Consider the following 26,854-nt stretch of genomic DNA (forward strand, 5'->3'; position numbering starts at 1 on the left):
TCAGCAGGTGACAAAGGCTCAAGCAGTTGGAGCACAGAGATGGAATGGGGTCAGTGCCATGAATTACAATGGTTGGAGGAGGGGGAGAGTCCATGGCTTGTGTAGGGCCTTTAAGTCAGGAGAAAGAATTTTAATTTTACATCAAAAGAAATGGGAGACCACTGACCTACTTTTGGTTTAATGACACAGTCTTTTTTTGTTTGTTTTGTTTCGTTTTGTTTTGTTCTCTGTTATTTTATTTTGCTCTTTCCAGTCTGAAGCTACTATCATGGGCATTTAGTTATACAAATGACACTTACAAAAATAAATAAAAGACCAAGATACCCAGAGTGAGATGCATGGTGGACAGGGGCATTGGGGGGCAGCCAAGGGCCAGGGCTGGGTGTCTCCTCACAGGTTCCCAGCTGAGGGTGACACCCGGCTTCATCCCACCCCGAGACCCAGAATCCAGTCAGAGAAGGAGCACCAATATGCTGCCTGGAGGCTCTGGCTGGGTGGGCAGGGGGACGGGGCCAGTGAGCACCCCGGGGAGGTGGAGGCAGGTTCTGGGTTTGGGGAGGTGCCCTCACTGCCCCACCACTAGCAAGCAGAGGCACTAAGGCCTGAAGATACTGCCTGAGGCTTGGCTGCACTATCTCCAACAATGACATTTAATTTTAAAAAAATCTTTCACCCTCCTGGCCCTCTGGCCTGCCCCTGAATGAGCTCGTGTGTTGCCTTCAGAACCAGTGCAGCACTGGAGCTGGTCTGCTGAGCCCAGAGCACAAGCTGACAGCTTCGCTGCCTCTCCCACACATAGAGCAGCTCTCCGGAGTTTATTTTTCCTCTTTAGAGATATGGATAGTCCGCTGAAACCATATCTATACAGTAGGTCCTCAGGTTACGTCAGAGATCCATTCCTATGGCTACATAATGTGATTTCCACCATTAGTCAGAACCCACCTACATAAGCACCTACGTCACTGACATGGAGCACATACACACAGTAATGAAGTGAAACAGTAAAAAAAATTTAAAAGAAAGATAACAATTCCTGACCTTTACTTGTGGTAAATAAATAATAAAAAACATAAAGTACATATGTACATACGTCGAAATGATGGAACTTTTTTTTTATAAATAAGTGGGAATTGGTGATGTAACCACGAAATGACATATATTGAGTCAGACATAACCCGAGGACTGTCTATATATATAAAAGCCTAAGTGACTGTTCAACCGTTTGACTGTTTGACTGGTAACTATGATGCTCACTGACCACCAGGGGGCAGACACAGACTGATGAATCTCAGAGGGGAGGAGGGAAGGGGAGATTAACCAAAGATCTTATATGCACACTAGAGGCCTGGTGCACAGATTTGTGCACCAGTGGGATCCCTTGGCCTGGCCTGCGGAAATTGGGCCAAAACCAGCAGTCTGACATCCCCTGAGGGGTCCCAGATTGTGAGAGGGTGCAGGCCAGGCCGAGGGACCCCACCAGTGCATGGGGCCTCTAGTTTATGTATAAACCTCAGAATGCAGAATTAGTGCCATTGAATCTAAAATGCATATACCCACACACACAAGGACTATGGGTTCCTTCTGCAGAAGTGGGTACTTAATACCCATTGGATCCTGATGTCAGGGGACTACAGCCCAGTGTCAGGATGGAGAGAAAGCCCACAGCTGATGCTTCTTCCCTATGACAGGATTCTACAGACCAGGGAGGCCTGTATTTCTGTGCTTCTGTGGGCGGAATGTGTGAGGACATGGAGAATAAAGTGGATGGCTTTATTCTGCTTTGGTGAGCTGCTGGGGAAAAGACCCTCTCTAGCTGACCGCAGGGACCAGTGGCCAGTTTCCTGCTGCCAGAGCCCAGGGACAAGGTAGACAGGGCTGGGTCCTCAGGGCACAGAGCCCTTGGCCAGCCATAGGGCCATCCTGGGGGGCAGGCTGGGATTGTCAGTGCCGGCTTATTAGGGACCAGACAGACAGCCCTGAGGAGTACAGGCTGGAAACAAGACCAAGGTCCCAAAAGGGCAGAACATGTTTGAGAGCCTGGGAGTCTCTTCCAGCTGAGCCCCCCTGCGCCCTGGGTGGGGTGAGTGGCCATCCCTGTCATGCGGGGCGGGAAGCCCGTACCATGAATTGAACTTTGAAGTAAGGAGCAGCGGAGTGGGACCGATGCTGGTTGCAGGGCCTGACAGGGACCCCTTGTGTAGACAGAGGAGGCCCCGCCCACCCCAGGATTACACATGCATGATAAAAGGAAGAATGTGTGCCCCATCTATGATGCCCATGACCTTGGCTCACATGTTCCATTACCTGGAATGGTATGTGCTGGCAGGCCTCTGGGCCTGGCCTGGTGCTCAGCAAAGGCAGAGTGAGACCCAGGGATGGCCATGGTGCCTGCCTCCAGTCAACACACCTGGGTGATCTCAGTGGGTCCTGAGGACACCAGGAGCTTCAGACAAGTTTGGTGGCGGGATAGAGCTGCCAGTTCTGGAACTTTCTTCTTTCAGAAGAGCAAGCAGAAGTGCCCCTGTTTCATTCTGCTGCCACGTGGGCTTAGAGACAGAGGGCTGTATGGGTTCTTCTTGCTGCAGCATGAGTGCTGGTCTCCCAGACGCTGTGGAATTGCCTAACGGTCAGAGGGTCCATTTCAAGCAAATAACATAGGCTTTAGGGGGCCCTAGGGCTGAGCCTGGTGTCCCTCTGCGATGCCATCAGTGGCCCAGGGCCCTGGGCGATTTTAGGTGGACACCAAGGGAGTGAGACACAGAGGTTGAGTCATTCATGGCGAGCCCACCAGATGGGGATGCATGAGCTGGGAGTGTGAGAATGTGTGTCCGTCTACAGTGGATTGGTCCTGAGTGTGAGCGAGCCTGTGCATGCGGGTGGTATCCCTGGGTGAGCCTGCTGGTTTCCCTGAAGTCTGATCCAAATGCGCCTGAGCTCCCAGATGGTGAGTATTCCCAGACCTGTCACCTGGCCTGCCAGGCCGGGGAGGCCTCCATGGCTCCTGGGTGCAGTGCAGAAGGACAAATCGTGAAGTCCCTGTGGCCCAATACCCAACGCTGTTCCTAAAGTGGGGAGAGGAAGTGGGGGGGCGGGTGTTGGGCTTCCTATTGTGCCTGACATCCCCACAAGCCCAAAGGAAGCCCGGGGAACCCTCTACCACCCCATTTGGGACCCTGTCCCTGATGGCTCCCAGGAGCCACAGCCAAGCCTAAAATCAGGGAGCACCACCTACCCTCCTGCTCCCAGGCTCATGGGGTCCAGCAGAAGGCAGGTCTGGGGGAGGCGCAGTAGTGCCGAGCAGAGTTGGAGACCATTTCCCAGTCCCCATTCTCGTCCCGACTGTGTCCCCTGGTCTCTGAGATGAGGTCTCCCCCTTCCCCTTGAAGATAGAAAGAGACTCCGTTGTCTGGACACACACAACACCAGGCAAGGTGTCACTCTGCATTCAAATGCCATGGCTGTGTCCTCTGGGCTGTGGGCCCTCCCCCACTCCTGGGCTGCTGCTCACAGGGTCCAGGGTCTCCATCTCAGTTTGTTAACCACCAGCCGTCCCTCTCTCTCCCTCCCACTCAAGCCAATGGCAGCCCCACCGCAGGCCTGAGCACCGGGGCCATCGTGGGCATCCTCATTGTCACCTTTGTCCTGCTCCTGGTGGTTGTCGACATCACCTGCTACTTCCTGAACAAGTGTGGCCTTCTCATGTGCATCGCCGTCAACCTGTGTGGAAAGGCGGGGCCAGGCGCCAAGGGCAAGGACATGGAAGAGGGCAAAGCCGCCTTCTCGTGAGTGCAGACCCGCCGCTACCACGGTCCGGGCTCCACCTCCGCCCAGGGCCCAGCCACTGAGCTCCTCAGTTCCCCTCTTGGAGACCCTGAGCGGACGCAAGCATTAGAGAAATGTTTCTCAAAGCTTGGCTTAGGGGATCCCTGTTTGAAAAGCAGACTCGGGCTCAACCTCATAGCTTATACTTAGAACTTCGTGGAAGTGTGAAAATCCCTGCCTAGAACAAAATGAGGGCATTTTCAGAGCTAAGCCTGGGGGGCGGGGGCTGAGATGGGGAGGGGGCAGCGTTTGAGAGACACACTTGCCTTGCTGCCATTCACTCCTTCATTCGTTCACAAATCACGCACCACTTAGTGAGAAGCTACTCTGGGCAAGGTGCTGTTCCCAGGCTCTGGGTACGGCAGTGAACAGAACAGAGGAGAAGTCCTGTCCTCGAGCTGACGACCCAGTGTGCCCCCCAGAGCCCTTGGGAGCTGAGCCTGAGCCAGCAGGAGCCTCGCAGACTCGCTGTGCTGAGCTGGGTCCAGGCAAGAAGGGACAGAGCAAGGAAATGCATTGCTTAGCACCACCATGTGCCAGGCAATGCCTATGCATCTATACACACATGTGCATGTTCATACACATGAACATACAGTACATATACGTGTACACGCTTACATGTGTATAAGTGCAGATCCTTTTAGCATTTATCTGTACCAGGTGCTGCGCTGAGCACTTTACATTCATTGTCTCAGTTAATGTTCACAACAGCCAGGTGACATAGATACTGTTATTTGCCCCATTTTACAGGTGAGAAAATGGAGACAAGGCAGCAAATCAGGTGCTCAAGGTCACATAGCGAGCAAGAGTGGGGATTTGGGGGGGGCGGCGCTGGGCCTGGCTGCAGAGGCCACCTGCCCACCTTGGGCCAGGCCTAGGTAATTCCTGAGCTACAGCCAGCTTCCCTGGGAAACCCCTCCCCAGCTCCCGGGACTGAACCTGCAGAACTCTCTTTGCAGGAAAGATGAGTCCAAGGAGCCCATCGTGGAGGTGCGCACTGAGGAGGAGCGGACCCCAAATCACGACGGAGGGAAGCACACAGAGCCCAACGAGACCACGCCGCTGACAGAGCCCGAGTACGTGGTGCCGCCGCAGCAGCGCCCCACCCCCTCGCCACTGCCCACCCTGCTCGTGCGGCTCACCCACAGCTCCTGGCCAAGCACTACAGGCTGGGATTCTTGGCTATGAAAAGCCGGACCCTACTCTCTCCCTGGAGAGAAGGCATTCTTGGTTCTATTAGGGTGCCTGTGGGTGCCCTTAAAGGGCTTTTTGCATAAGTGGGATCCCTTGACCCTGTTCCCAAGTCACACAAACACACCCTGGAAGTAGCTTGCGGGAGCGAAGTGTCACTGAGGGAGATGAGCCTGGAGAATGAGACTTAGCACACTCTGTTTAGGATTTCCAAGAATTCTAGGGTTTTCCGAATTCTTCCTAATAGAGGAGGGGACGGGGGACCTGGTAAAGCTCTCTGCGCCCCCCCCCCCGGCCCGCCCCCCTCCTGTCCTCAGAAGCCTCAGGCAGCCTCGGTCAGAAACAACATCCGGCTGTGGTTGTAATGACTGTGCGGCTGGCATGGCTGCTCTGGGTTTGAAGGGAATGGAATCTAATGGAAGCACAAAATCTGTGGCTGGAGAACCCGTGGCTCTTAGGGGCTTTGGAACACTCACTGTCCACCTTCCTCCTGATTTCCCCACTGTGGCCCGTGGCGCCCAGCAGGGCAGCTGGGCCCGTTCCCTGGGACTCAGGCTGCTGCAGTGGTGCAGGCTGGCCTGAAGGTGCTGCAGGATCAGAAAGGCCCACTGGGGAGTCCCCTGCAGAGCCTGGAGGGACCAGCAGGGAGGAAGGGCCAGCAGGTCCCTTAGCCTGACTGCGGCGTTCTCTGTCGTGTCCTGTCTCCTCTTCTGCCCACAGGGCCTGTGCTTCCTCTCGCGTCTCATTTCTCTGTGGGCCGTGTCCGTGCCTGTGCGTCCCTGCATGCCTGGCCCTCCCCCGCTCCTCTGTCTTGTCTCAGCTTCATTGTCTATTCTCTTCTACTTCCTGTCCTCCCACAGGCTGCCTGCTGACACCACAGCCACTGTCGAGGACATGCTGCCTTCTGTCACCACCGTCACCGCTAACTCTGACACTATCACCGACACCTTTGCCACTGCTCAGAACAGCCCCACCAGTGAAACCACCACCCTGACCTCCAGTATTGCCCCCCCAGCCACGGCCACGCCCGACTCAAACTCTGTGCCCGCCAACCAAGCCACCCCTTCCAAGGGGCCCGGAGTGGCCACCTCCTCCCCACCCCCAGCTTCAGCCCCCAAGGTGGCCCCCCTCGTTGACCTGAGCGACACCCCGACCTCAGTCCCTGCCACCAGCAATTTGTCTTCTAGTGTCCTGGCTAACCAGGGAGCTGTGCTCAGCCCCAGCACCCCTGCCAGTGTCGGGGAGGCCTCCAAGGCCCCCCCAGTGAGCAAACCAGCCCCTGCTCCAGCCCCCACCTCAGCCGGGGCAGCCAGTCCCCTAGCAGCAGCAGCTGCTCCTGCCATAGAAACCCCCCAGGTCAAGCAGGAGGCTCCCAGCATCAAAGGCCCGGACCCTGAGCCCACCCAGCCCGGTGCTGTGAAGAGCCCAAGCGAGGCAGCCACGACCCTCACTAGCCCGAAGAGCGAGGCTGCCTCTGTCAACGCCACACACCCTGCCCAGGGCGAGGACTTTAAAATGGACGAAGGGAACTTCAAGACCCCAGATATTGACCTTGCAAAGGATGTTTTTGCAGCCCTGGGCTCTCCTGCTCCCGCCGCTGGGGCCAGTGGACAAGCCCCTGAGCTTGCTCCTTCCACTGCAGACAGCTCTGTCTCGCCTGCACCAGCAAAGACCGAGTACGGCCTCTCTTTGTCTCTGTCGTCGGGTTGTGTCCCATGGTAGTGTGCGTTTGTGCTGTTCTGTGTCCTTCTTGTTAGATGTCTCCTCAGCCCCATCCAGGGCTTCTCTGAGGCAACTCTCAACCAAAGGGCTGGGATCAGGCAGAGAGCAGAGGGACACCTAGCAGGTGCACGAGCAGCCTCCTGTCACTAATTAGGCCATGTTAATTATGCTTTACCCTGATCGTCCTAGCCACGGCATCTGTTTTCCCTTGGGAACCCTTGCAGTCAGGCCCTGATGAGCATTATTTGGGAAGCGAGCTAAGGAGACCAAGGTGCCCCTGTTGGCCACGCTGGGGCCCAGAGGCAGTCAGCATGTTATCCAGTGTGTCTATGAGGTTGGATTCTTGCCGACCCCCATCTACTCCTGCTTCTGCCCTGAGTGGCTGGAAGGACTCACAGCTCCCAACTACCACCCAATGGCTGTTGGGTCTTCAAGTTCAAGGGAAGGTCCTTACGCTTCCATGTTTTTTAAATGGGGTGCCAAGATGCAGTGGCACCATTTGGGGCTGAGGTCTGAGTCTGCCCAGTGTGTCCTCAGACCAGACTCAGCTCCAGGAACTGGCAGAGTCAGACTAGGTTTCCGTAGAGGCTCCCGAGGCTGATGCCAGGGGCGCTGTGGTGCTGCCACCAAGAGCTACAAGGGCACCGTCACAGGAGCCCTGGGCCTCACTCGGGAAGGAAAAGGGCTCCGATAGCCCTGCCCACTCGACCCATTCAGCTTCCCTGGGGCATGGCAGCCCACTCTAGCCCCCAGCAGACTCCCCAGGAAAGCTGCCCCAGGAACAAAGAGCATGTTCTCCCCCTGGCCAGGCAAGCCACAGAGGCATCACCACGAAACACTGAGCACAGGGGTAGGTGGGGTGGAGTGGGTTGGGGTGGGGACAGGCAAGAGCAGGGGGATTGCAGGAGGGCCCTCTGCAAACAGTCATGGGGAGCTCAGCCCAGCACAGCTCATTTATACCGAGCTGAGCAGCTGCTCCCGCGGCCCCCCGGGTAAGGGCTGGAAGGGGAGGGGTCTCGTTCCCCTGCTTTAGTGGCACTCAGCTTGGACTGCACGTTAGAATCACTTGGGTGCTTTTAAAAGTCACCATGTCTAGACCAGTTCTGGGGTATGGCCCCAGCACCCGCAGCTTATAGAGCTCCAGGTGACGCCGACGAGCAGCCAAGGGTGGAGGCCACTGCTCTAGCTGCAGCCCTCCTGCGGGGCTGGCGGAGGGTGAGCTACTCCAGACCCAGGTCTCAGCGCTGTTTCCCCGGTTCTCTGCAGGAAGGGCCCTGTAGAAGCAAAGTCGGAGTGCCAGGAGACAGAAACGAAGCCAGCACCAGCCGAAGCGAAGACGGTCCCCAACGATGCCACACAGACAAAGGAGAACGAGAGCAAAGCATGATGGGTGACGATAGCCAAGCAAAGATCAAAATTAAAAGTGACACCACAGCTTCACCAGAGCATTTCCAATATCACACACACACACACACACACACACACACACACACACATCTCACCCCTCTAGTGTCTTTTGCCTTTAAAACAAAACTAAACATAAACATGGGATCGCCTTTTTGTAGGTTTATAGAAAGGGTTCCTTTGTTACGCACTCACTTGTAAGAAAATGAGACAAAAAGGTTAACCCCACAGCCAAACTAGGACACTCCGTTCCCTGAAACCATTTAAAAATCAAACAAAAGGACCCCAAATTAAGAATCTAGGAAGCTCAGAAAAAAAAATCTAGGTTCAGAAAGACCGCACTTGGCATTGCCCAATTGGCACAGAGCAGTCTCAGAGAGAAACACTTCCAGGCACTATAACTAACCGATGAACAAAGTCCAAGTTTATTTTTATACTCTCAGTCGAGTTTGAATTCTGTAACAACCTCATAAGTAAGTTATCATTTCTGTTCACTTTGTATTTGTTCAGTATGCAAAGTGTGTCACCCCTTCTAGCTGACTTCAGTTCCCACGTAGACTCTGGTTCCGTAGGAAGAATGCCAAATTGCAGCTTCTGGGGCTAGATCTCAATTTGCAGTATTCAGACTTCTTTTTTTCTTTTCTTTTCTTTCTTTTCATTCTTTTATTTTCCTTTCTGCCAACTTTGCTTTCCAGTGTTTACAAGTTGATAAATGTTTAACTTCAATGGCATTTCAATGTCCATGTAAAGTAGCTGCCTTTTTTTTTTTTTTAAGTTCCAAATACCACCTGGCTGGGAGGATCACTGCAGGCCTGCTTTAGCACAGAAACGTCACCCCCATGACTGTTTACAGGGATAATCCCCTATTGAGTTGAAGTTTTCGCCTGCATCCAACTCAGGTGAAAATCCATCTCGTTCCGGACTGGTTTTGCTTTTTGGTTCTCGGTTCCTTTTGTGTTTCCCTGCGAGTAGACCGCTTTCTAGCAGCAGTCGCCTGGCCTGCGGTGTCTGGGAGAAGGGCTCCGCTCCCAGCGTCCAGCCCTTCCTCTTGAAAGGTTCCTTAGGCTTTGTTGACTGAGCAGAGAAGACTGTATAGCTGTGGCTGGTCTTGGTGAACACACATTTTGACCCCAAACATCCCCCTTTTGTAGAAAGCCAAATAAAATATATACATACAATTCCTTTTGAGCCCAGAATCTAGATTTGAGCGAAAGAACACGTGTGCTTCAGGGAATGAGTGTCTTTTTTTGGAAATCTGTTGAAGTAAAGGAACATCGGCCTTCTGTTCACTTAGGCAGCATTTGTAGAAACAAAAGAAAAAAACAAACAACAAAAAAAACCCCAACCTGCTGTCTGGAGTCATAACACAACTTTCCTGGATTGGAAACAAAGTGGGGGAGAAATACAGAAACTTTACGGGGACGGGAGGGGGGAGAAGGGAAAAGCCAGCCCTTTGTATAGACATTTTGCTTTTTTTCTCATTCTACTTTAGAACTGCAAGCTTGTGCACTGTGGACGCGTGAATATTTTAGTGTGAAACGTGTTTTGTCATAGTATTGAAATAAAACTTCAACATAGTTTGGTTGTGGAAGGTATAGCAGATAGTTCAGAAAAAAAAATATTCAGGAAAGAAAATTTACTCTTAAAAGGAATTGAAGCCTTTAAACAAAGAAAATGAATAAAAATGATTTTGATGATGATGATGATGCTAAGTAAACAGAAGTCAGGTCTCAGCACGCGCTGCTTTCCGAAGGTACAACAGCAAGAGGTGAGGGTGGCGAGACCACCGAGTCGTGCTGTGGGCCGCACCCAGGTCCTGACACTTCTGCAGCCTGATCAGTGGCAATGTGCTAGATTATCATTTCAAACTGTGAAAAATAATGGTCTTGTCATTTGCTCAATGTGGGGTTATTTTGCATTCTCTCATCTCCTGGGGATGGAAATGGAGGATCCCAGTCTACAGCCCTCGGCCCCTTTGATTCTAGGGCCGCACAAATTCTGGTTCCGAGGCACAGGCCTGCAGGCACAAACACCTGGAAGACAGTTCTTAGAGCACACAGCAGAACGGGAGCTCCTGCGTGTCAGGCGGAGGGTCCGCAAGGACTGGTGGCTCTTCTGTCAGCAGGTTGTCAGTGGGGTCAGTTCTGCATCTTGTGGTGTTAGTGGCTTTGATCAAGGCCAAGCCCACGTTATACCCCAAGGAGACTGCGTTTCATTCTAAGCTGGTGTGGTTAGGCAAACTGATTTTTGTTCCAATGATTAGGAAGAAAAAGAGGTAGAGTCAACCCTCAGATAACCTGGCCCAGGGCCGCGGGCAGTCACCCTCCGCCAAGCGTCCACCACTAGCTGGAACCCAACCCTCTGCCCACCTTTTGGTCAGCTTCTCTCCCAATATACATAGATTTGTATCTGCATGCGTGAGCTTTCCTTTCCTTAAAAATATAAAACAGAGCGATGCTTTCTCTAAAATCAAAGAGGGAGTCACTTTATTTTCAAGATGTTCTATCTTTTATGTTAAGAGATAAAAGCTTATAGTTTTTCTTTTTTAATTTTTTGAAGGGGGATCAATTCTGCCCGTTTCCAATGTCTATGTGTCTATATGTGTATGTGCCATACATATGTATTCACATGAATGCCGGCATGGCCGAGTCCTGCTGGGGCACACGGGTGGACGCCCGGGCCTCCGCTCCCTGGGGCCACAGTGTACGCAGTGCAGCTCTGGCAGTGGAACTCTATTTTCACACTTTTGTATGGAGCCTTCAAGCCCCAGGTTTTCACTCTAGGCTGTCTGTCTGGATGGCGGTTTTCAGACCTCCATTAACATCCCTACCCAGCATTCCCAACTTCGGGGGCCTTCTCTCTTGTTATAAACTTTTTACCAAGTGAAACATCGAGACCACCTTTGTTTCCATTCTCACTGGTGTAAATACTGAGTACTAACTGAGAATTTTGACTTTGCATTCTGTCAGAATACTTGTGTTCAATAAAAACTGAAAGAAAAAAAACAACAGTCATGGTCAAACTGGGATTTATTTCAATTCAGGGAGAGTGTCGTGGATCAAATGTGGAGGAGCCGGTGGTATTCTTTTTATTTATTTCTTTATTTATTGGCCTTTGAAAAAGGTCAGTTAAACGCAGTGTCTGGAGTTGCAAATGCCTGAATGATGGTTTCTAATTTCCCTCTCAGGATGGCAGAGGAGTCCTCGTTTAGAAGGACCAGGTGTCAGATTCAAAAAGATTTTATGCAAATCCTGGTTCTACCACTTCCTTGACCTTGGCAGAGTTCCTTCATCTCCCCAAGACTCAGTGTCCTCTTTTGACAAACTGGAACTATCAAACTAATAGAGTTGAGGTACTGGTTAGTGAATAAGGCACTGAAAGCCATTGTAGCACTTTCTTGGCACATAGTAGGTCCTAAACAAATGGGAGTTAGTGCTGTTGGCATCCCAGGTGTGTGACAGCATCCAACACAAGGTCCCAACACTGCACTAATCTGAGCGACACCTCCTTTTTGTGTCCTATGTGCCTCATCCTAGTCGCGACTTGGGTAGTGGACTCTTCCCCTGCAGTGGTGTCTGCATCCTTCCGGGACTGGTTCTTGTGCTGGCCCTGGGCCTTTTCTAATGTCACAGAGCCGTATGCATCTATGTGATTTCCTGTGCCACACATATCCAGCTGCATGGAGGGGGTGAGGGGTAAAAGCACATTGCTTACCAAGATTTGGAGAAATCATACAATGATAACCCTCTTCATTAATCCATGAAGACTTGTTTCCAGAGTCTTCCTCCTTCAGACTAGTCTCTCAGATTCCCTAAGTATGTATTGAGCATCTCCTAGGGGCTTAGGATGTAGCATCAAATGAAACAGCTCGCTCTCTCATGGAACCTTCGTTCCAGTGTGGGGGTGGGGCAGACAATAAGCACATAGATGCTATGTTGTGGTCACTAGGCCAGTTCACCAATTTCCCAGTTCTCTTCCTCCTTCTGGGCACACGATAGGCTTACACTTCTTTGATCATTTCAAATGGGTGTGCATGGCCATGAGGCTGGCTGTGGTCAGTGGCATTCGAGCAGCATAGTGCATGTCACTTCTAGAAGAGCTTTTGACAGCCAGTGTGTCTTACTGTGGCCCTCTTCCCCCACATAGCAATCAGCAATGCTGCAGGTGGTGGCAGTGCCATCACCTGGGTCCACAGTGAAGGATGTGAGCAGGTGACTCATGACGGACATGAAGGGTGCCTGTGGAGTAAACCCAGTGGTAACTTTAACAGCTGGCTCTCTAGGAGGAAGGGACAGAGGATGTACATATGTATGGGGGGGGGGTTGCATGGGTGCACGCATGTGTGTGTGCATTTATTATAAACTTCATTGATATAGAGAATGTAATAAAATATTGCAAGTAATAAAATATATAGTATTCTATATTGAGATTTCTTATATCCTATTGAAATTCACAGACTGCTTTTGATTTTTGCTGAAGTTTTGTATCCATAATTAACCTGTGGCAATTGACTAATGAGTGCTGTTCCAACATAAATGTTGGTTAATATATTCATTTATGTTAACTAGTGAGATGAAAGTGGCACAGTAAAGATGTACGTGTCAGAACTTCACTCACTCATCAATGGTGTGAGCAACCTCTGCTGAATCATACAGAAGTTTTTGAATACTAGAATACTGCCCCAATTTTCTGCTATTCACAGTGTAATGGCTACAGTCATGGCACATTTTTAAATTTAATCTGCATCATAAATAATCTTACCTTTACTTTCTTAAGTCTAGACAGACACCAAAAAGAAATCAAACCCTGATCTGTAGCATTTACTGCTTTCAGAGGCATATAAATATTCTCACAGTGGCTGATTTCAATGTGTCACTGGACGAGAAGTTAGGTCCAGCCGCACATCAGAATATCATTAAGGTATTTCCAGCATACAGATAACAGAGACATAAATAGCTGCACAGACATATTAGTAACATGCAGTAATAACAAACATGCATACATGGCAAAATGCAGTAAAATAACACATGATACAATTTGAGTATTTATTGCCTTCATTTTCATTATAATTTTAATGGTAAATTTATGTAATTTAATTTTTAATGACTATACTTAACAAGTGGCTCAAAAATTTCCTGGAAATTTAACAATTGGTTCTCTCTAACTCCAGCATACCGCTGGATAACCCCTTTATGCTATAAGCCACTTCACCTTCAGACCTGTTGCCGCAGCATTATGTAGACTATTATGGCTAAATCAGGGAGCGAGAAGGCTCCTGATTTAATCCAGGTCAATGGGAGGTCAGAATACTCCTCTCTGAAAAGGTGACATTTGAGCAGTGACCTCAAAGAAGTGAGGGACTGAACCATGCAAATATCTGAATGAATATCTCAGGCAGAAAAAAAAACAGCAAGGGCAAAGGTCCTGAGGCAGGGATCCTTGGTGTATTCAAAGAAGAGCAAGGAGGTCAGTGTGGCTAGAGCAGAGAGCAAGGGAGGGGTGGGGTAGAGGCATAAGAGGCAGGAGATGAATCAGAGGCATCCATGAGCTAGGTCACCTGGGATCTGTAGACTATTATGAGAATTTTGGCCTTTTCTTCAAGTGAAATGGAAAGCCAAGGGAAAAATTTTAAGCAGAAGGCTGAGATGACTTAACTTGATTTTTAAAATGATCACTCTGGCCCTCACTGTCTTCAATGAGACAGTCAAGCAGTCTCCCCAGTAGACACAGAGATGTGACTCTTTGTGAAAACCCTGACTCGCAAGACCATCACCCTCAAGGTCCAGCCCAGTTACACCACTGAGAACACAAAGCTAACATCCAAGACAGGGAGGGGATCCCATCTGACCAGCAGCAACTGATTTTTGTGGGCAAACAGCTTGAGGATGGCTGCACCCTCTGACTCTGATATCCAAAAAGAGCAAACCCTGCACGTGGTACCTTGTCTATGGAATGGCATCACTGAGCCCTCACTGTGCTAGCTCACCCAGAGTACAACTGCAGTAAGTGTTACTCACCTGCACCACACACTGTTAACTGCAGCAAGAAGTGAAGCCACACCATCAACCTGCACCCCAAGGAAAAGGTTAGATAGGGCTCCCACCACGACCATCTCACCCCACAGGGCAGTCTCCTGCCTGAACCCTGTGGCTCTGAAGCCTCAATAACATTTCTCTTTTGTTGACTGGAGACATTAAAAAAAAAAAAAAACAAACAAAAAACCTCACTCTGGCTGTTGGTTTGAGAACAGACCACAGTCAGTGGTGTAGATGGGAGAAGATAGTGTGCTTGGAGCAAGTTGATTCTAGTGGAGGGAGGACAGTAGCCAGATGCTAGCTCTCTATTGAAGATGAAGCCAGCAAAATTGGAAAATGGTTTGGATGTGGGTTTGAGAAGTATGAAGGACGTCTTCCAGATTTGCGGCCTGAACAACAGAAAGGATGGAGTTGGCATTTACTTTCTAAAAGGAGTGGAGGAGAAGCCAGTTGGATGGCTGCAGAGTTTGGTTCTGGACAATTTAAGCCTGAGATACCTGTGAACACCCTAGTGGAGATTTTGAACAGGCTGAAGTTCAAGAGGTCTATTCGGAGACCCATGTAGAAGCTGTCATCAGAGAGCTTATGTTTGAACCCCAGCACTTGGTGAGATCACCAAGGAAATGAATACGGATTAAGAGGAGGGGAAAATAAGCAAGGGACCCAGAAAAGAAATTTTGCAGGCAGCTCTATGTCAAGGTAAAAGCTGAATAACCCTTTTTCTGGCACTTAGAACACAGCGGGAGGAACAGGCTTGCACTGACAAGATGAAAGAAATACCATCTGATTCCACCAATTCCAGGCCGTCACTATCACATGCGACTCATTTGTGAAGACCTTGGCTTTTGGTTCATGGTCATCCTCTCTCCCAAGTTCCACCATCATCCTGGGAGACTTCAATGCTTTTTGTTGAAAACCCTTCAAAACACAGGTCCGTCATGTTAACATCCTTGTCTCCAGTGGCCTCCTTCCCTCCAGTTAAGCCACCTTAACCAACCTGTAGACTTGATCATCACCAGCCATTCAGCCTGAATCAGATTTTCAGATTCCCCACTCTCCAACACTCTCTTTGACCCATCCAGTTCTCTCACTCAGCTACTAGTACTCCCAATAAGTCAATTATTTGTCCTTACTGAGGCCTCTGCTAATTGACTCCCAGATTTTTCCCTATTTATCATGTCCTCTCTTCACCTCCCTACACACCCAACTTCGATTCTTTGGTCCAGCTCTCCAACCACTCACACTCAGACATTAAAAGCTTCCTTGCCTTGACGTCTCGCTCTGCATCTATCTTGTAAAACTCTCGCCCTGAAAATCATCTGTCTGCCATCTCTTTGTTCACACCTGGACAGCTGGGTGCTGTTCTAGAAAAACCACATAACCAGGCACATTAGTACCAAGAGATAATTAAAGTCACTCTCAACTAGTCTCTGACACTAGTACTGCCTGACAATCCTACTAGCGTTTCTCACCAACTCCTTCATATTCTCCTCTACAAAAATGTCTTCACTTTCCCCAAACTAACCCCTCCCTCAGCCATTCTTTTCATCTCAGCAGGTGAATGGTCTCGCTTCCTTCTCCTAAAGAATACCCTCAGCTGACCATCCCAAATCTACACACCCACCTGCATCCATGGCCTCCCTTCCTCCTTTGCTCTTGTACATCAGAAGCAGCATCTCCCCTTTCCCTGGACATTGGCCTTTCTCTCTTACTTTCATTGGGACTTTCTTCATCCATTCAATATTCTTTCAACATTTATTAAATACCTCCCAAGGCCAGGGACTTTTCTAGGTGCTGGGGAAACAAAGATCCCACTTTCATGGAGCTTATGCTCTAAATAAAGGTATATAAGAAGTCCATGACGATGAATGCTGTAAGAAGCAGGCAGTGAGGCAAGGGGACTAGCAAGTCATAAAGGAGGAACTTTTTTTGCATGGAATAATCAGGGATGTGCTCTCTGAAGAGGTGGCATTTAAAAAAAACTTACAGCCCTGGCTGGTTTGGCTCAGTGGATAGTGGTCGGCCTGCAGACTGAAGGGTCCTGGGTTTGATTACAGTTGAGGGCACATACTTCATGAGGATGAGGCTCCATCCCCATCCAAATCAGGGCACGTATAGGAGGCAAGCAATCAATGTGTCTCTCTCCCATCAATGTTTCTCTCTCTCTCCTCCTCCCATTCTTTCCACTCTCTCTAAAAATCAATAGAACAATATCCTTGGGTGAGGATAATCAATAAACAAACACACCTACAAACTCAAAGGAGCATTTGTTCCAAGAACTCAGAGCCTTTCTCAGAAAAGGAACCTTTCTCTACTGGCAAGCTTATGTGGTGGGTAAGACAGTAGAACATACATGAAATGAAATTTTTTCTAATACTGAATGTAATTTTTTCTTCAATCTGCCATTTCACAGAGTGGTAGAAAGGTAATCTCCATCAAATTATGGTCCCACCCCTAAACCCTCTCAATATGGCTAATGAGACCTCTAAGTACCTCTCTAAGCCCATCTGACATTACTCTGCTTTCAAACTTTATGTGCCAGAAAGAGTGGGAAAATGTGTATTTCTTTAACAATGCCATGCTCTTTCTCACCTCTGGCTCCCTGCACACCAAAGTATGTCTTGCTTTCTCTGGAACACTCTTCAGCACCCACAGTGCCTATACTAACCTTTGACTCTTACTTCATCCTCAGGTCTCAGATTAAATATCACCTTTCCTAACACTTGATCCAGTTGCATAGCCCCCCCCCCCCGATTCTACATTCTATCCAGGACTAGGACATAGCTGGCACTTGCAGACAGTTGTATCGGGTTGTTAAAATATTGAAATGCTTCTTCACTGCTGTGAGTAGCTGCTTCTCCCCAGCCCCTCACACAGGCTCCTTCAGATGGCCCCAAGATCTTGCAACTCAGGCCATAGCATCTAACTCAGCAGAGGGCTCAGGGTTCTGCTCTGGTGCTATAGCTAATGGCCATGAAATGCAGTCTGTAGAATATTTTTAACATTCCTTCTAGTTATATCCTAAGGTGCCACTCTTCATTTGATCTCTAATTTAATGTTTCTCTTTTTCACTGAACTCTAAACTCCTCCAGGGAAAGGTCTGTGTCTGTCTTATTCACTACTCTATCCTGGCACATCATACACCACCTGGCACAAGGTAGGAACTTAACATTTGCTAGCCGTATGCATGACTGAGTGAATAAATGTATGAATGAAGTGATAATATACATGCACACCAGCCATGGTCACCTGCATTTTCATCTTTGCAGGTCTGTGTGTGTAAGTGCAAATAGAGTCTACACCTGACCAAGGAAGATGTCTTTGAACTTGAGTCACACAGCACTGTCCACTGCCCAGAATCCTGAGCAAGTCTACACCAGGGACTAAGGTGGGGTTCAGTCCCAGGAGTCACCTGTGCCTGGAGAAGGTGTGCTCTCCCTGACCCAGCCCCTTATCATGGGTTACCATACCTCCTCCTTCCTCTAGCTGGTGACAATGTCCAGCTAGTGATAAACTCTTTTATGATAAAGCAGCCTGCAGAATCTTGGGTTAGGGGACCCAGAATGGCAGGAAAATTGCTAATGGACTTACCCCATGCCTGTTACTCAAAGCCATGATTTCTGGTGGACAAGGCAGACCAAGAAAAATCAGGGTCCCTCCTTCCTTGGGGTTTCTCGGGGGAAGGGGAAACCTCTGTTTGGGAGGCTGGGAAGAGCAAACGGGAGGCAAAACAGGATAGCTGGATCTGTGAAGGGTCTGCCGGTCCCAGATCTAGGTGTCCTGGTTTGGCCTTCCAGGGACATCACTGTGCTATTTCCTCTTACTGAACAGGTGAGCCCAGGCATTTGGCTGCCAACTCCAGCTCAGAACATGGTAACCCACAGGAGTCTGTTTGTTTGGAGTGCTTCCCGTCATGATGGCCATCAACAGCCCATTGGAAATGTGGCTCTGAACATGAGGAGCAAAGTTGCGAAGATCTCTCCAACTACCGGGGGATGAGTCTTTCCAAGGGAGCCACAATTTGGAGCCCAGGGGTCCAGCCCACAAGTCCTCCCACACTCTCTGTCCAAGAGGAGAGACAATGGAATCTTTGAGACAAGGCAAGGGTCTCTTACGAGCAGCCAGCATGCACATGGGCTCTGACTGGGAAGTCAGAGGCAGCACCGGTCCTCCATCATCTTCCACACCAGCGTTCTGAGTCTCCTGAGACACTTGTCTAAACTACACATTCCCGGATCCCATCCCCACAAATCCTGAGGCTGCAGATCTGGAACAACGGATTCCACTGTAGGTGGTCTCTAGGTGGTCCCTGGACTGCGTGCGAACAACACCAGCAGCAGGCGGCTGGGGAACATCTTGCCCAGCCCCGGCCAGCTAAGGGCTGGGAGACTCTCCTTCAGGAGGCCCCTCAGTGCCATGGGGACAGCAGGAAGTTCTGTAGACCCAGCTTAGTGTCTGGATGTCAGCAAGACACTTCCCCGGGCTCAGCACAGTTCACCACACACGCTGGAAAGCAGTTAGCATCCCAAATAAGTCCAGTCTCTGCGAGGCCGGGAGCAGCTGAGATGATGTAATGTCAGAAGGACAGATGTGAACTCCTGCACGCTCTTTGAAGATCCAACAACCAGAGCGCGTGCTGATGGCGATGGGTCTTAACAACAGAGCATATGTTTTTTTAGAAAGAAAAAAAAAGAGGATGGGTTTTTAATTGGCTATAAACTCAGCATGAGAGATGAGGCAGTGTAGACTTTAAAAAATACTTGTGATACTGACATTGATCTTGGTTTTCTTTACTCAGCATTCTTATTGAACTAAGTCAGACACTCTTCTAAGCACTGAGATTTTTACTGTCAGTCCTTATAATAATTCTATGAGGTGGATATTACTAACCCTATTTCATAGATAAGGAAACAGGCACAGGGAACTGTCAATTTTCCCAAAGTCACAGCCAGTGAGAAGCAGAGCCAGAATGTGAATGCAGTCAGGAAGCATTCACAGCCAGGAGCATGTGGGCCACCACTCCACCTTGACCTGAGCAGACCACGTGTGGTATTGTCACACCCAAGAGGAAGGCACATCCAGGGCAGAACCACGGGCAGGTGCAGGAACTCAAGCCACGTCTGAGGAGGAGTGTGGGCAGCAGGTGTGCATGTTTTGCTTGGGGCAGAAACCCTGAGAGCGAAGCAGGAGGTAAGTAGGACAGAATCCAGGAGACTTCAAGTGGCTGTCTTCACACATCACCAGGGTTATCTAGAGAAAAAAGTGAGCTTAATATGTAATACTTTTGAGGGCTCATGTAGACCAACAGTATGAGGAAACTGGCTTTACGCACACGTAAGGAACATCACTGTCTCACAGACCAGATAGTTGAGTCTTTCAATAGAGGCACTCCTCAGGCACAGGGAAGGGGCCTTACTCATCAGATGCACATTGATTCTGTTCAGGTTCTAGCTGCCTTTGCTAGCAATGGCTCTAACTCCCATGCAGGGCTGGAGCACTGAACATAGAGGAAGCACATTGCCATTTTGATCAGAGCTATCATTTGAATTCACCTTCCAGGGCAGCAAGTACAACCTGGGATGCTGGGGAGAAGGGACTCTAAGGACAGGTGAAATGTGACAAAGACAATCTCACCTGCCATTTTACCAGGACTTGCCCCACCCTGGAGATGATCCAAGCCCAACCACACTCCAAGAACAAAAGACTGTCATTTTTGTTTAGTCACTTGTTCAGTATTCATTAAAGTCAAATATGAATTGAGCACCTACTATGTGTCAGGGACTATGTTGGGTAATGAGATACAGTGACAAATGTAACAGATAATGTCCCTGGTCTGATGGCATTGGAAAAATCATGGACTCCAGTGAGAGAGCTATATATCTTGCATTGGACTCTGGCATGTCCTAGCTCTGTGAGTATGTTTGTTTCATCTATAATATGAGAATTTCTACTTCACAGAATGGTTTGAAAGTTAAAAGAAGCCTAGTACATGGCATATGATAAATACATGTTGGCACTTACATTAGTCAGAGTTCTTAGCAACTGAGGCTGATTCTGGTTGATTAAACCAAAACAGAATTTTCTAACTGGATTTTGGATAGTTCACACAATCATGAAATGCCTGGAGAACAAGGCTTAAGGCCAAGCTTCCAAAAGTAATGCCCATAACAGTACTGAAGAACTGGCCTGAAGAAAAAGCCACCACTCCCCACTCTGTCCCCAGCAATGCCATGTGTGGGTCAGGCACTTGACCTTCCAATAGCTATGATACTCACCCCACTTCTGAAAGAAAGCCAATGCCTCTCCCACTATCTTTGCCCAAAAAATGGGTGCTGGGAAGAACCTCTCTCCTAGTCAGAGGGGTTTGGGTCTCATCTATGCCTGGTAGTAGCTGCATAGAAGCCCGGGGAATGGAGTTCTCATGCTTCCACTTTGGGAAGGTAGAACTCAGAGCTGGAACTTCCTCCAATTTTCAACAAATGCTGGGCAGACAGAATGTGACAAATGTTCACTGGGCTCCCTTGCCCAGGCTGTTCACCAAATACATACCCAGCCTCTTGCCAGTCCTGCAAACTCCTGGTAGAGATGTCCCAGGCTCTCCAAAGCCTCCCGCCCCCACCCTGCAACCTGACACATCACTGAAGTTCTTGGAATACATCTATCCCAGTATAAGGGCCATCTCGGGCAGGAGATCTGAGGAGGGACGGTGACTGGAGGCTCCTGGGAAAGCTTAGATGAGCATGCTAATCAGACTAGGACCTGACTGGAAAGGGTGCAGGACCCCAGGAGGACCCAGTCTTCCTCCAACCCAGCTTCCCAGACGGCCATGGCTGTTCCCAGGGCCTGAGATATGAGCACTCCTCCTCCTCTCTGCTCATGAATTGGGTTGTCTAGTTTGCTAAACTCCAAAGGAAATAATGCTATCTAACATCGCTTTGATCCCTACGGTGTACAAAATGCTTTCATGCAGTAATAATAATTACACAATATTAATTATTGTTATCATTGAGGACTTACTACATTCCAGAAACTTTAAAATATCATCTCTCGATGTTCACGCCAAAGCCATAGTGAACACATGTGTTTGCCCAGCTAACATCCTTTTTCCTTTCTTCTCTCAACAGCACCTCAGTTTGGGGGAGGGGAATTGAAGTTTCTTCTTCAATTCTCAGGACTTCTATTGAAACTACTAGCAAAAAGAAGTTCTATTCTCACTAAACCCATAAGAAAAGTGGAATGCTGAGGAGAAAGAGTGCCTGAGGTTGGAACCAATGCACAAAACGCAGAACAAACTCAGTGGCATTGGAGCCCCTGGACCCAGCCATGCCTGAACAAGTCATGAGCTTTTCAATTTCATGAACCCAAATATTTTCCTTTACTGAAGTCTATTGGGTGGAATTTTCTTTTTTACTTGAAACCAAAAGAATCCTATTAATTTCTATTTAAGAAATTAGGATGTGAAAGTAGGTGGTTGTATGCAACAAATCAAAAAACAGAGAATTGTTAAAGTCAAGTTGAGGGGAACATTTATTCAACACCATGTGCCACTCCCTATTCTAAACCCTGGATATAAAGTAGATACCAGGACAGACAAGATTCATGCTCCTCTGAACTAGGTTTCTGGTGGGAAATGCCACAGTAAGCAAATTAAACAATAGTCACTAGGAATAAGTGTCACAAAGAGAATTAAAACTGGGTGATGTGATAGAGTACAACTTTAGATTGGTGGTAAGGGAATGGTGTAGTGGAAATGCACTCCATCCACTTGGTTACATTGGGAACTACATTTCCCCAAATTCTTTTCCATTTAGAGCAGTGGTTCTCACCTGTGGGTCGCGACCCCTTTGGGGGTCAAATGACCCTTTCACAGGGGTCGCCTAAGACCATCAGAAAACACATATATAATTACATATTGTTTTGTGATTAATCACTATGCTTTAACTATATTCAATTTGTAACAATGAAATTGGGGGTCACCACAACATGAGGAACTGTATTAACCCTTTGCAGTTCAATGTTATTTTTGGAATTCAAACAGTCTAGTCCAAATTAATTGATGGGATTGAATGTTGAACTTTTTAATGTTCTTATTGCTTGACGTTGGACCTGCTCCTAGGGCCTGGTCTATCGAATCAACCTCGAGGTTGGACAGAAAAGGGTGAAAGGGTTGCGGCATTCGGAAGGTTGAGAACCACTGAGTTAGAGGATTCTGGTCTATTACTTTCATAAAGACTTTTGGCAATCATATTTAGGAATGAATAAATGTAGGACTCAGTGGATTCCAACAGGTCTTTACTCCCCTCCACTCAAATCCAGCTGACCATCAGCATCCTTCTGATCAGCCACAGTCTCAGGCTGTATAACACACAGAGGTAGTACAGCCTCCCATGGACCTCACCTCTAGTGTCTCCTTCACAGCCCCACAGAAATGGTGGCTTAAGTTAGGGAGATAGTAGCAGCAATGGAAAGTGACCAAGTTCAAGATTCATTTTGGACATGGCCTTGGTAGAACTTGCTGATGGTTGTTTGGAGGGTTTAAAACAGGGTGGGGAACATCCAGCCCCATGGCGTAGAAGGCCCGCAAAATCACTTTGTCTAGCCCGGCCAAGGCATCAGGGGTGAGTTAATTAAATGTTTAACCAAAGATAGCAGACTATTTTTAAGCTGATTATTTTATATGACCTAGGATTATGTTATAAATATCCAAATGGCCCTTGGCAGAAAAAAGATTCCCCACCTGTGGTTTAAAAGAAAGTGGTGAATCAAGATGACACCTAGGTTTTTGCCTTAACCAGAATGGTAGATATTTGGGGTCATTTTCTGAGATGGGGAGAAGCATATTTAGGGTTGAAGACAAGAGTTCTATTTTTGACATTGTGGTAGACTGGGAAGAAAATAACCCCATTATTTTATTAGACTTAAAAAATAGGTTTCTGGTAAAGATGGGTGCATAGATAAATGCAGTACTCACATCCTCCACCAGCCACATCAAAATTACAACTAAATTATAGAACAACCGTCATTGAGAACTGCCTGAAATCTAGTTGTACAGACATCCTACAACTAAAGACATATATATATTTTAAACTGCATCAAGCCTGATAGAAGGGGCAAAGATGCAACACCGGCTCACCTTGCACCCACTGATAAAAATCGGGAAGGATATCCCAGTGTGGAGGTACCCTCCAAGGAGGAAGGTTCCAGCCTCACACCAGGTCTACCAGCCCAGACTTCCAGTGCCAAGAAGAGAAATCTCCATATCTTCTGGATATGAAAACCAATGGGAATTCCATCTGGGTGAGACAAAGAGCTGCTAGAGTCCAAGACATCCATTCCTCTTAAAGGGTCCTCACACGGACTTACTTAGATTCACTCCTTCTGGGCTCTAGCACCGGGCAGCAGCTCAAAAGGTGCCAGAGACACAAAACGAGAAACTGAGTTGTCTGGCATCAAGGTGAGAACTGGAAGAGGCAGCTTTCTCCCAGAGAGAAGTGCTGGCAGAAGCCATTGTTCCTTTTCTGAGCCCTCCCCTGACAGAGCCAGCAGGTAGGTACCATATGAGACTTCATTAAACTGGCTAACACTGTTCACCCTATGCCAGTGATTCCCTGAGACCCTGCTTCACCCAATTTTTGGGCCCACGCAAAGCCCTTTTCAGTGGCATTTCTGTACAAATGCCCTGTCTTGGCTCATGTTTTGGACTTTCCTAAAACCTCTCAAACAAGTAGCCTCTGGGCTTGGTGTGCATATACCCCTTGCTAAGTGTCCCCAGGCCTGACCCTAGTGGCAGCCAGTCTTGGTTCCCAGTTTGACCTCTCCTGAGTACCTCTAAGCCAGCACAAGTAGCAGCCATGTGCAGATTGGTCTGTAGCTCATGCCAGGTGGCCCTGAGCAGGACATAAGTAGCACCTGATCTTGGTCTGCACCTCCCAGGAGGCCACAGAGCCATTATACCAGGTGAACAGCTTCAGACCATGACAAAACACCTCCATGAGTGACACCTTGCACCAAAAAAAAACCCCTTCCTTCAAGCAGGCCCTTTAACATTTTTTGTAATACCGGATGGGTGGTAGCAAACTCCTTTAGCTTTTTCTTGTCGCAGAAGCTCTTTATTTCTCCCTTTTCTTCTTTAATTTTAGATGATACCCTTTCTTGGTAAAGTATTCTTGGTTGTAGGTCTTTGCTTTTCATCACTTTGTATATTTCATATTTGATTCTGGCCTGAAATGTTTCTCTTGAGAAATCAGCTGTCAGTCTTATTAGAACTCCCTTGGAGGTAACTAATTGTCTTTCTCTTTATGCTTTTAAGATTCTCTCTTTGTTTTTAACTTTTGCCATTTGAATTATGATGTGTCTTGATGTGAGCCTCTTGAGCTCACTTTGTCTGAGACTCTCTGCACTTCCCGAACTTGTGTGTTTTTTCCCTTCAGCATGGTAGGGAAATTTTTGCTCATTAATTCAGTGATGGCGAATCTTTTGAGCTCGGCCTGTCAGCATTTTGAAAAACCCTAATTTAACTCTGGTGCCATGTCACATATAGAAATTTTTTGATATTTGCAACCATAGTAAAACGAAGATTTAGATTTTTGATATTTATTTTATATATTTAAATGCCATTTAACAAAGAAATATCAACCAAAAAAATGAGTTTATGTGTCACCTCTGACACTCGTGTCATAGGTTCACCATCACTGAATTAATTCATCAAATAGGTTCTGGTTTTCTTGTTCTCTGTCTTCTTCTGCTACCCCTATGATGTGGATGTTGTTACAGTTCATGTTGTCCCAATTGTCCCTTAAACTGTCTTCAATTTTTGTTGTGAGTACTCACCTGTAGGTATATATTTTTTCCCATTGATTTATAGAGAGAGTGGAATGGAGGGGGAGAGAGACAGAGAGAAACATTGAGGTGAAAATATGCACCAATTGGCTGTCTCCCACACATGCCCTGACTGGGGCCAGAGATTGATGGAACTTGTAACCCAGATATTGACCAGGAATTTAACCTCAGACCCTTTGGTTGGCAGGCTGACACTCTAACCTCTGAGCAAAACTGGCCAGGGCATTGTTTTACAATTCTTTTGTCTTTTTGCAGCTCTGGTTGGGTGATTTTTTTTTTTACCCCATCTTCCAAATTGCTGATTCTGTCCTCTGCTTTATCCAACCTACCGTTAATTCCTTCCAGTGTATCTTCATTTCAGATATTGTATTCTTTATTTCTGTCTGGTCCTTTTTTATGGTTTTATGTCCTTTTTCATGCTGTTAAGCATCCTTATAAGCATTACTTTAAATTCTATATCTGATCAATGACTTGTCTCCATTTCATTTAGCTCTCTTTCTGGTGATTTCTCCTATTATTTCATTTGGAGCCTATTTCTTTGTCTCCAATTTGGGCTGCCTCTTTCTGTTTGTATGAATTTTATAGATCTGCTATGACTCCCCGTCTTCATCAGGTGGCCTTATGTAGTAGGTGTCCCATGGAGTCCAGTGGTGAACTCTCCTTGATTCCCTGAGCTGGGTGCTCCAGGAATGTCTCTTGAGTAGGTTATGTGGGCCTTCCAATTGTAATTCAGTTTTGATTGCTATTTGACTATTCATGCATGGAATCAACCCTCTGGCTAACTGACTATGAGGATCAACCCCAACTATTGAGTGTGGGCTGCTCTGCAGGTGCTGAACACATGAAGTAGAATTCGCCTGAGTAGGGTTTGGTGCCCACTGAGATCTCCCTTTGTATATGCTGGTTGTGAAGCTTACCTGATGTCTGAAGCTGGCCACAGGTCAGTTTAGCAATGATATTGGGGGTGTGGGGCCATACCTTTTTGCATCTTCACCCTTCCTACCAGTCTTGATATGCTTCTTCTGTAAATTTTGGGTTATAAGAGTTATCTTCAGCTAGTATCCAGATGGCTATTCAGTATAATTATTCTATAATTTAATTGTAATTCCAGTTTTGTCCTCATTGTAAGTGAGTGTAGCTACTCCACAGCCATTTTGGATGGAGGGCCAATATAAGATGCTGCCTGTGACTGGCCCTCGGCAACCTGCTTGTAGCTATAAGCAATCCATAGTTTGTGGCTGCCTCTGCTGGGCCGTGGTGTGTGCAGGAAGTTCTAAGCTGTGTACCAAGGGCTGGCTTTTACCAGCACCAGGGCCCTGGGCAGGTCAGCAAAAGTCCCAAGGCTTCCTGAAACCCACCTTCACCAGCCTCCATCTGCTGGCTGCCTGTTAGGCTCAGTCACTCACAGAGCCTCTGGCTATACTCCTCAGCAAGGCTTAAACACCACAGGGTGAGATGAGAGGTGGGATGGGGACAGAGAGTGGGGGGGCGGGTATTGCTTTCCCTCAGGCTCCTATTGCACAAAGGGGAGCGTTGAACCCAATAAAGATAACATCCACAATACGGGAAAATGACTGAGCACAAGGATCTTGGTGGCTGTCCCTTCAGCTCTCCAAGAGTCATAAATCCCTGATCTACCCCACTTCCCCTGAAGCCCAGGGTGAGTAGCTGCAAATGAAATGTTGTGCATTGGCCCTTCAAGATTGTGCCTATGTTTCTAGTGGATTCCTGTCTCTCCCTCGTGGACTCCTTTCTCTCCCTTTTGGACAGAAACCTCGCTTTTCATAGCCATATGTTATGTGAGTGCCTTCCTGGCTCTGGTGCTCTGGTCTGGGGACTGT

The 26,854-nt window shown here is 48.0% G+C and overlaps 1 protein-coding gene across 8 annotated transcripts in view; it reads left to right on the top strand.

Moving 5' to 3' along the window:
• The window catches only part of NCAM1 (neural cell adhesion molecule 1), a 350,846-nt gene extending 339,697 nt beyond the window's left edge, over nt 1-11,149 (top strand). For 6 of the 8 annotated variants that reach the window (XM_015570327.1, XM_006773506.2, XM_015570328.1 and 3 more), the window contains 4 exons: nt 3,575-3,782; nt 4,782-4,898; nt 5,874-6,689; nt 8,002-11,149. In XM_015570327.1, the coding sequence (XP_015425813.1) occupies nt 3,575-3,782; nt 4,782-4,898; nt 5,874-6,689; nt 8,002-8,122 (1,262 nt within the window). In that variant the 3' untranslated portion in view covers nt 8,123-11,149. The remainder of the gene's footprint in view (nt 1-3,574; nt 3,783-4,781; nt 4,899-5,873; nt 6,690-8,001) is intronic. The other 2 variants (XM_015570331.1, XM_006773512.2) reach the window with 1 other exon arrangement.
• Nucleotides 11,150-26,854: the final 15,705 nt, after the last annotated feature.

Source organism: Myotis davidii, unplaced genomic scaffold (genome assembly GCF_000327345.1).
Source record: "Myotis davidii unplaced genomic scaffold, ASM32734v1 scaffold1025, whole genome shotgun sequence".
NCBI classification, from domain to species: domain Eukaryota; kingdom Metazoa; phylum Chordata; class Mammalia; order Chiroptera; family Vespertilionidae; genus Myotis; species Myotis davidii.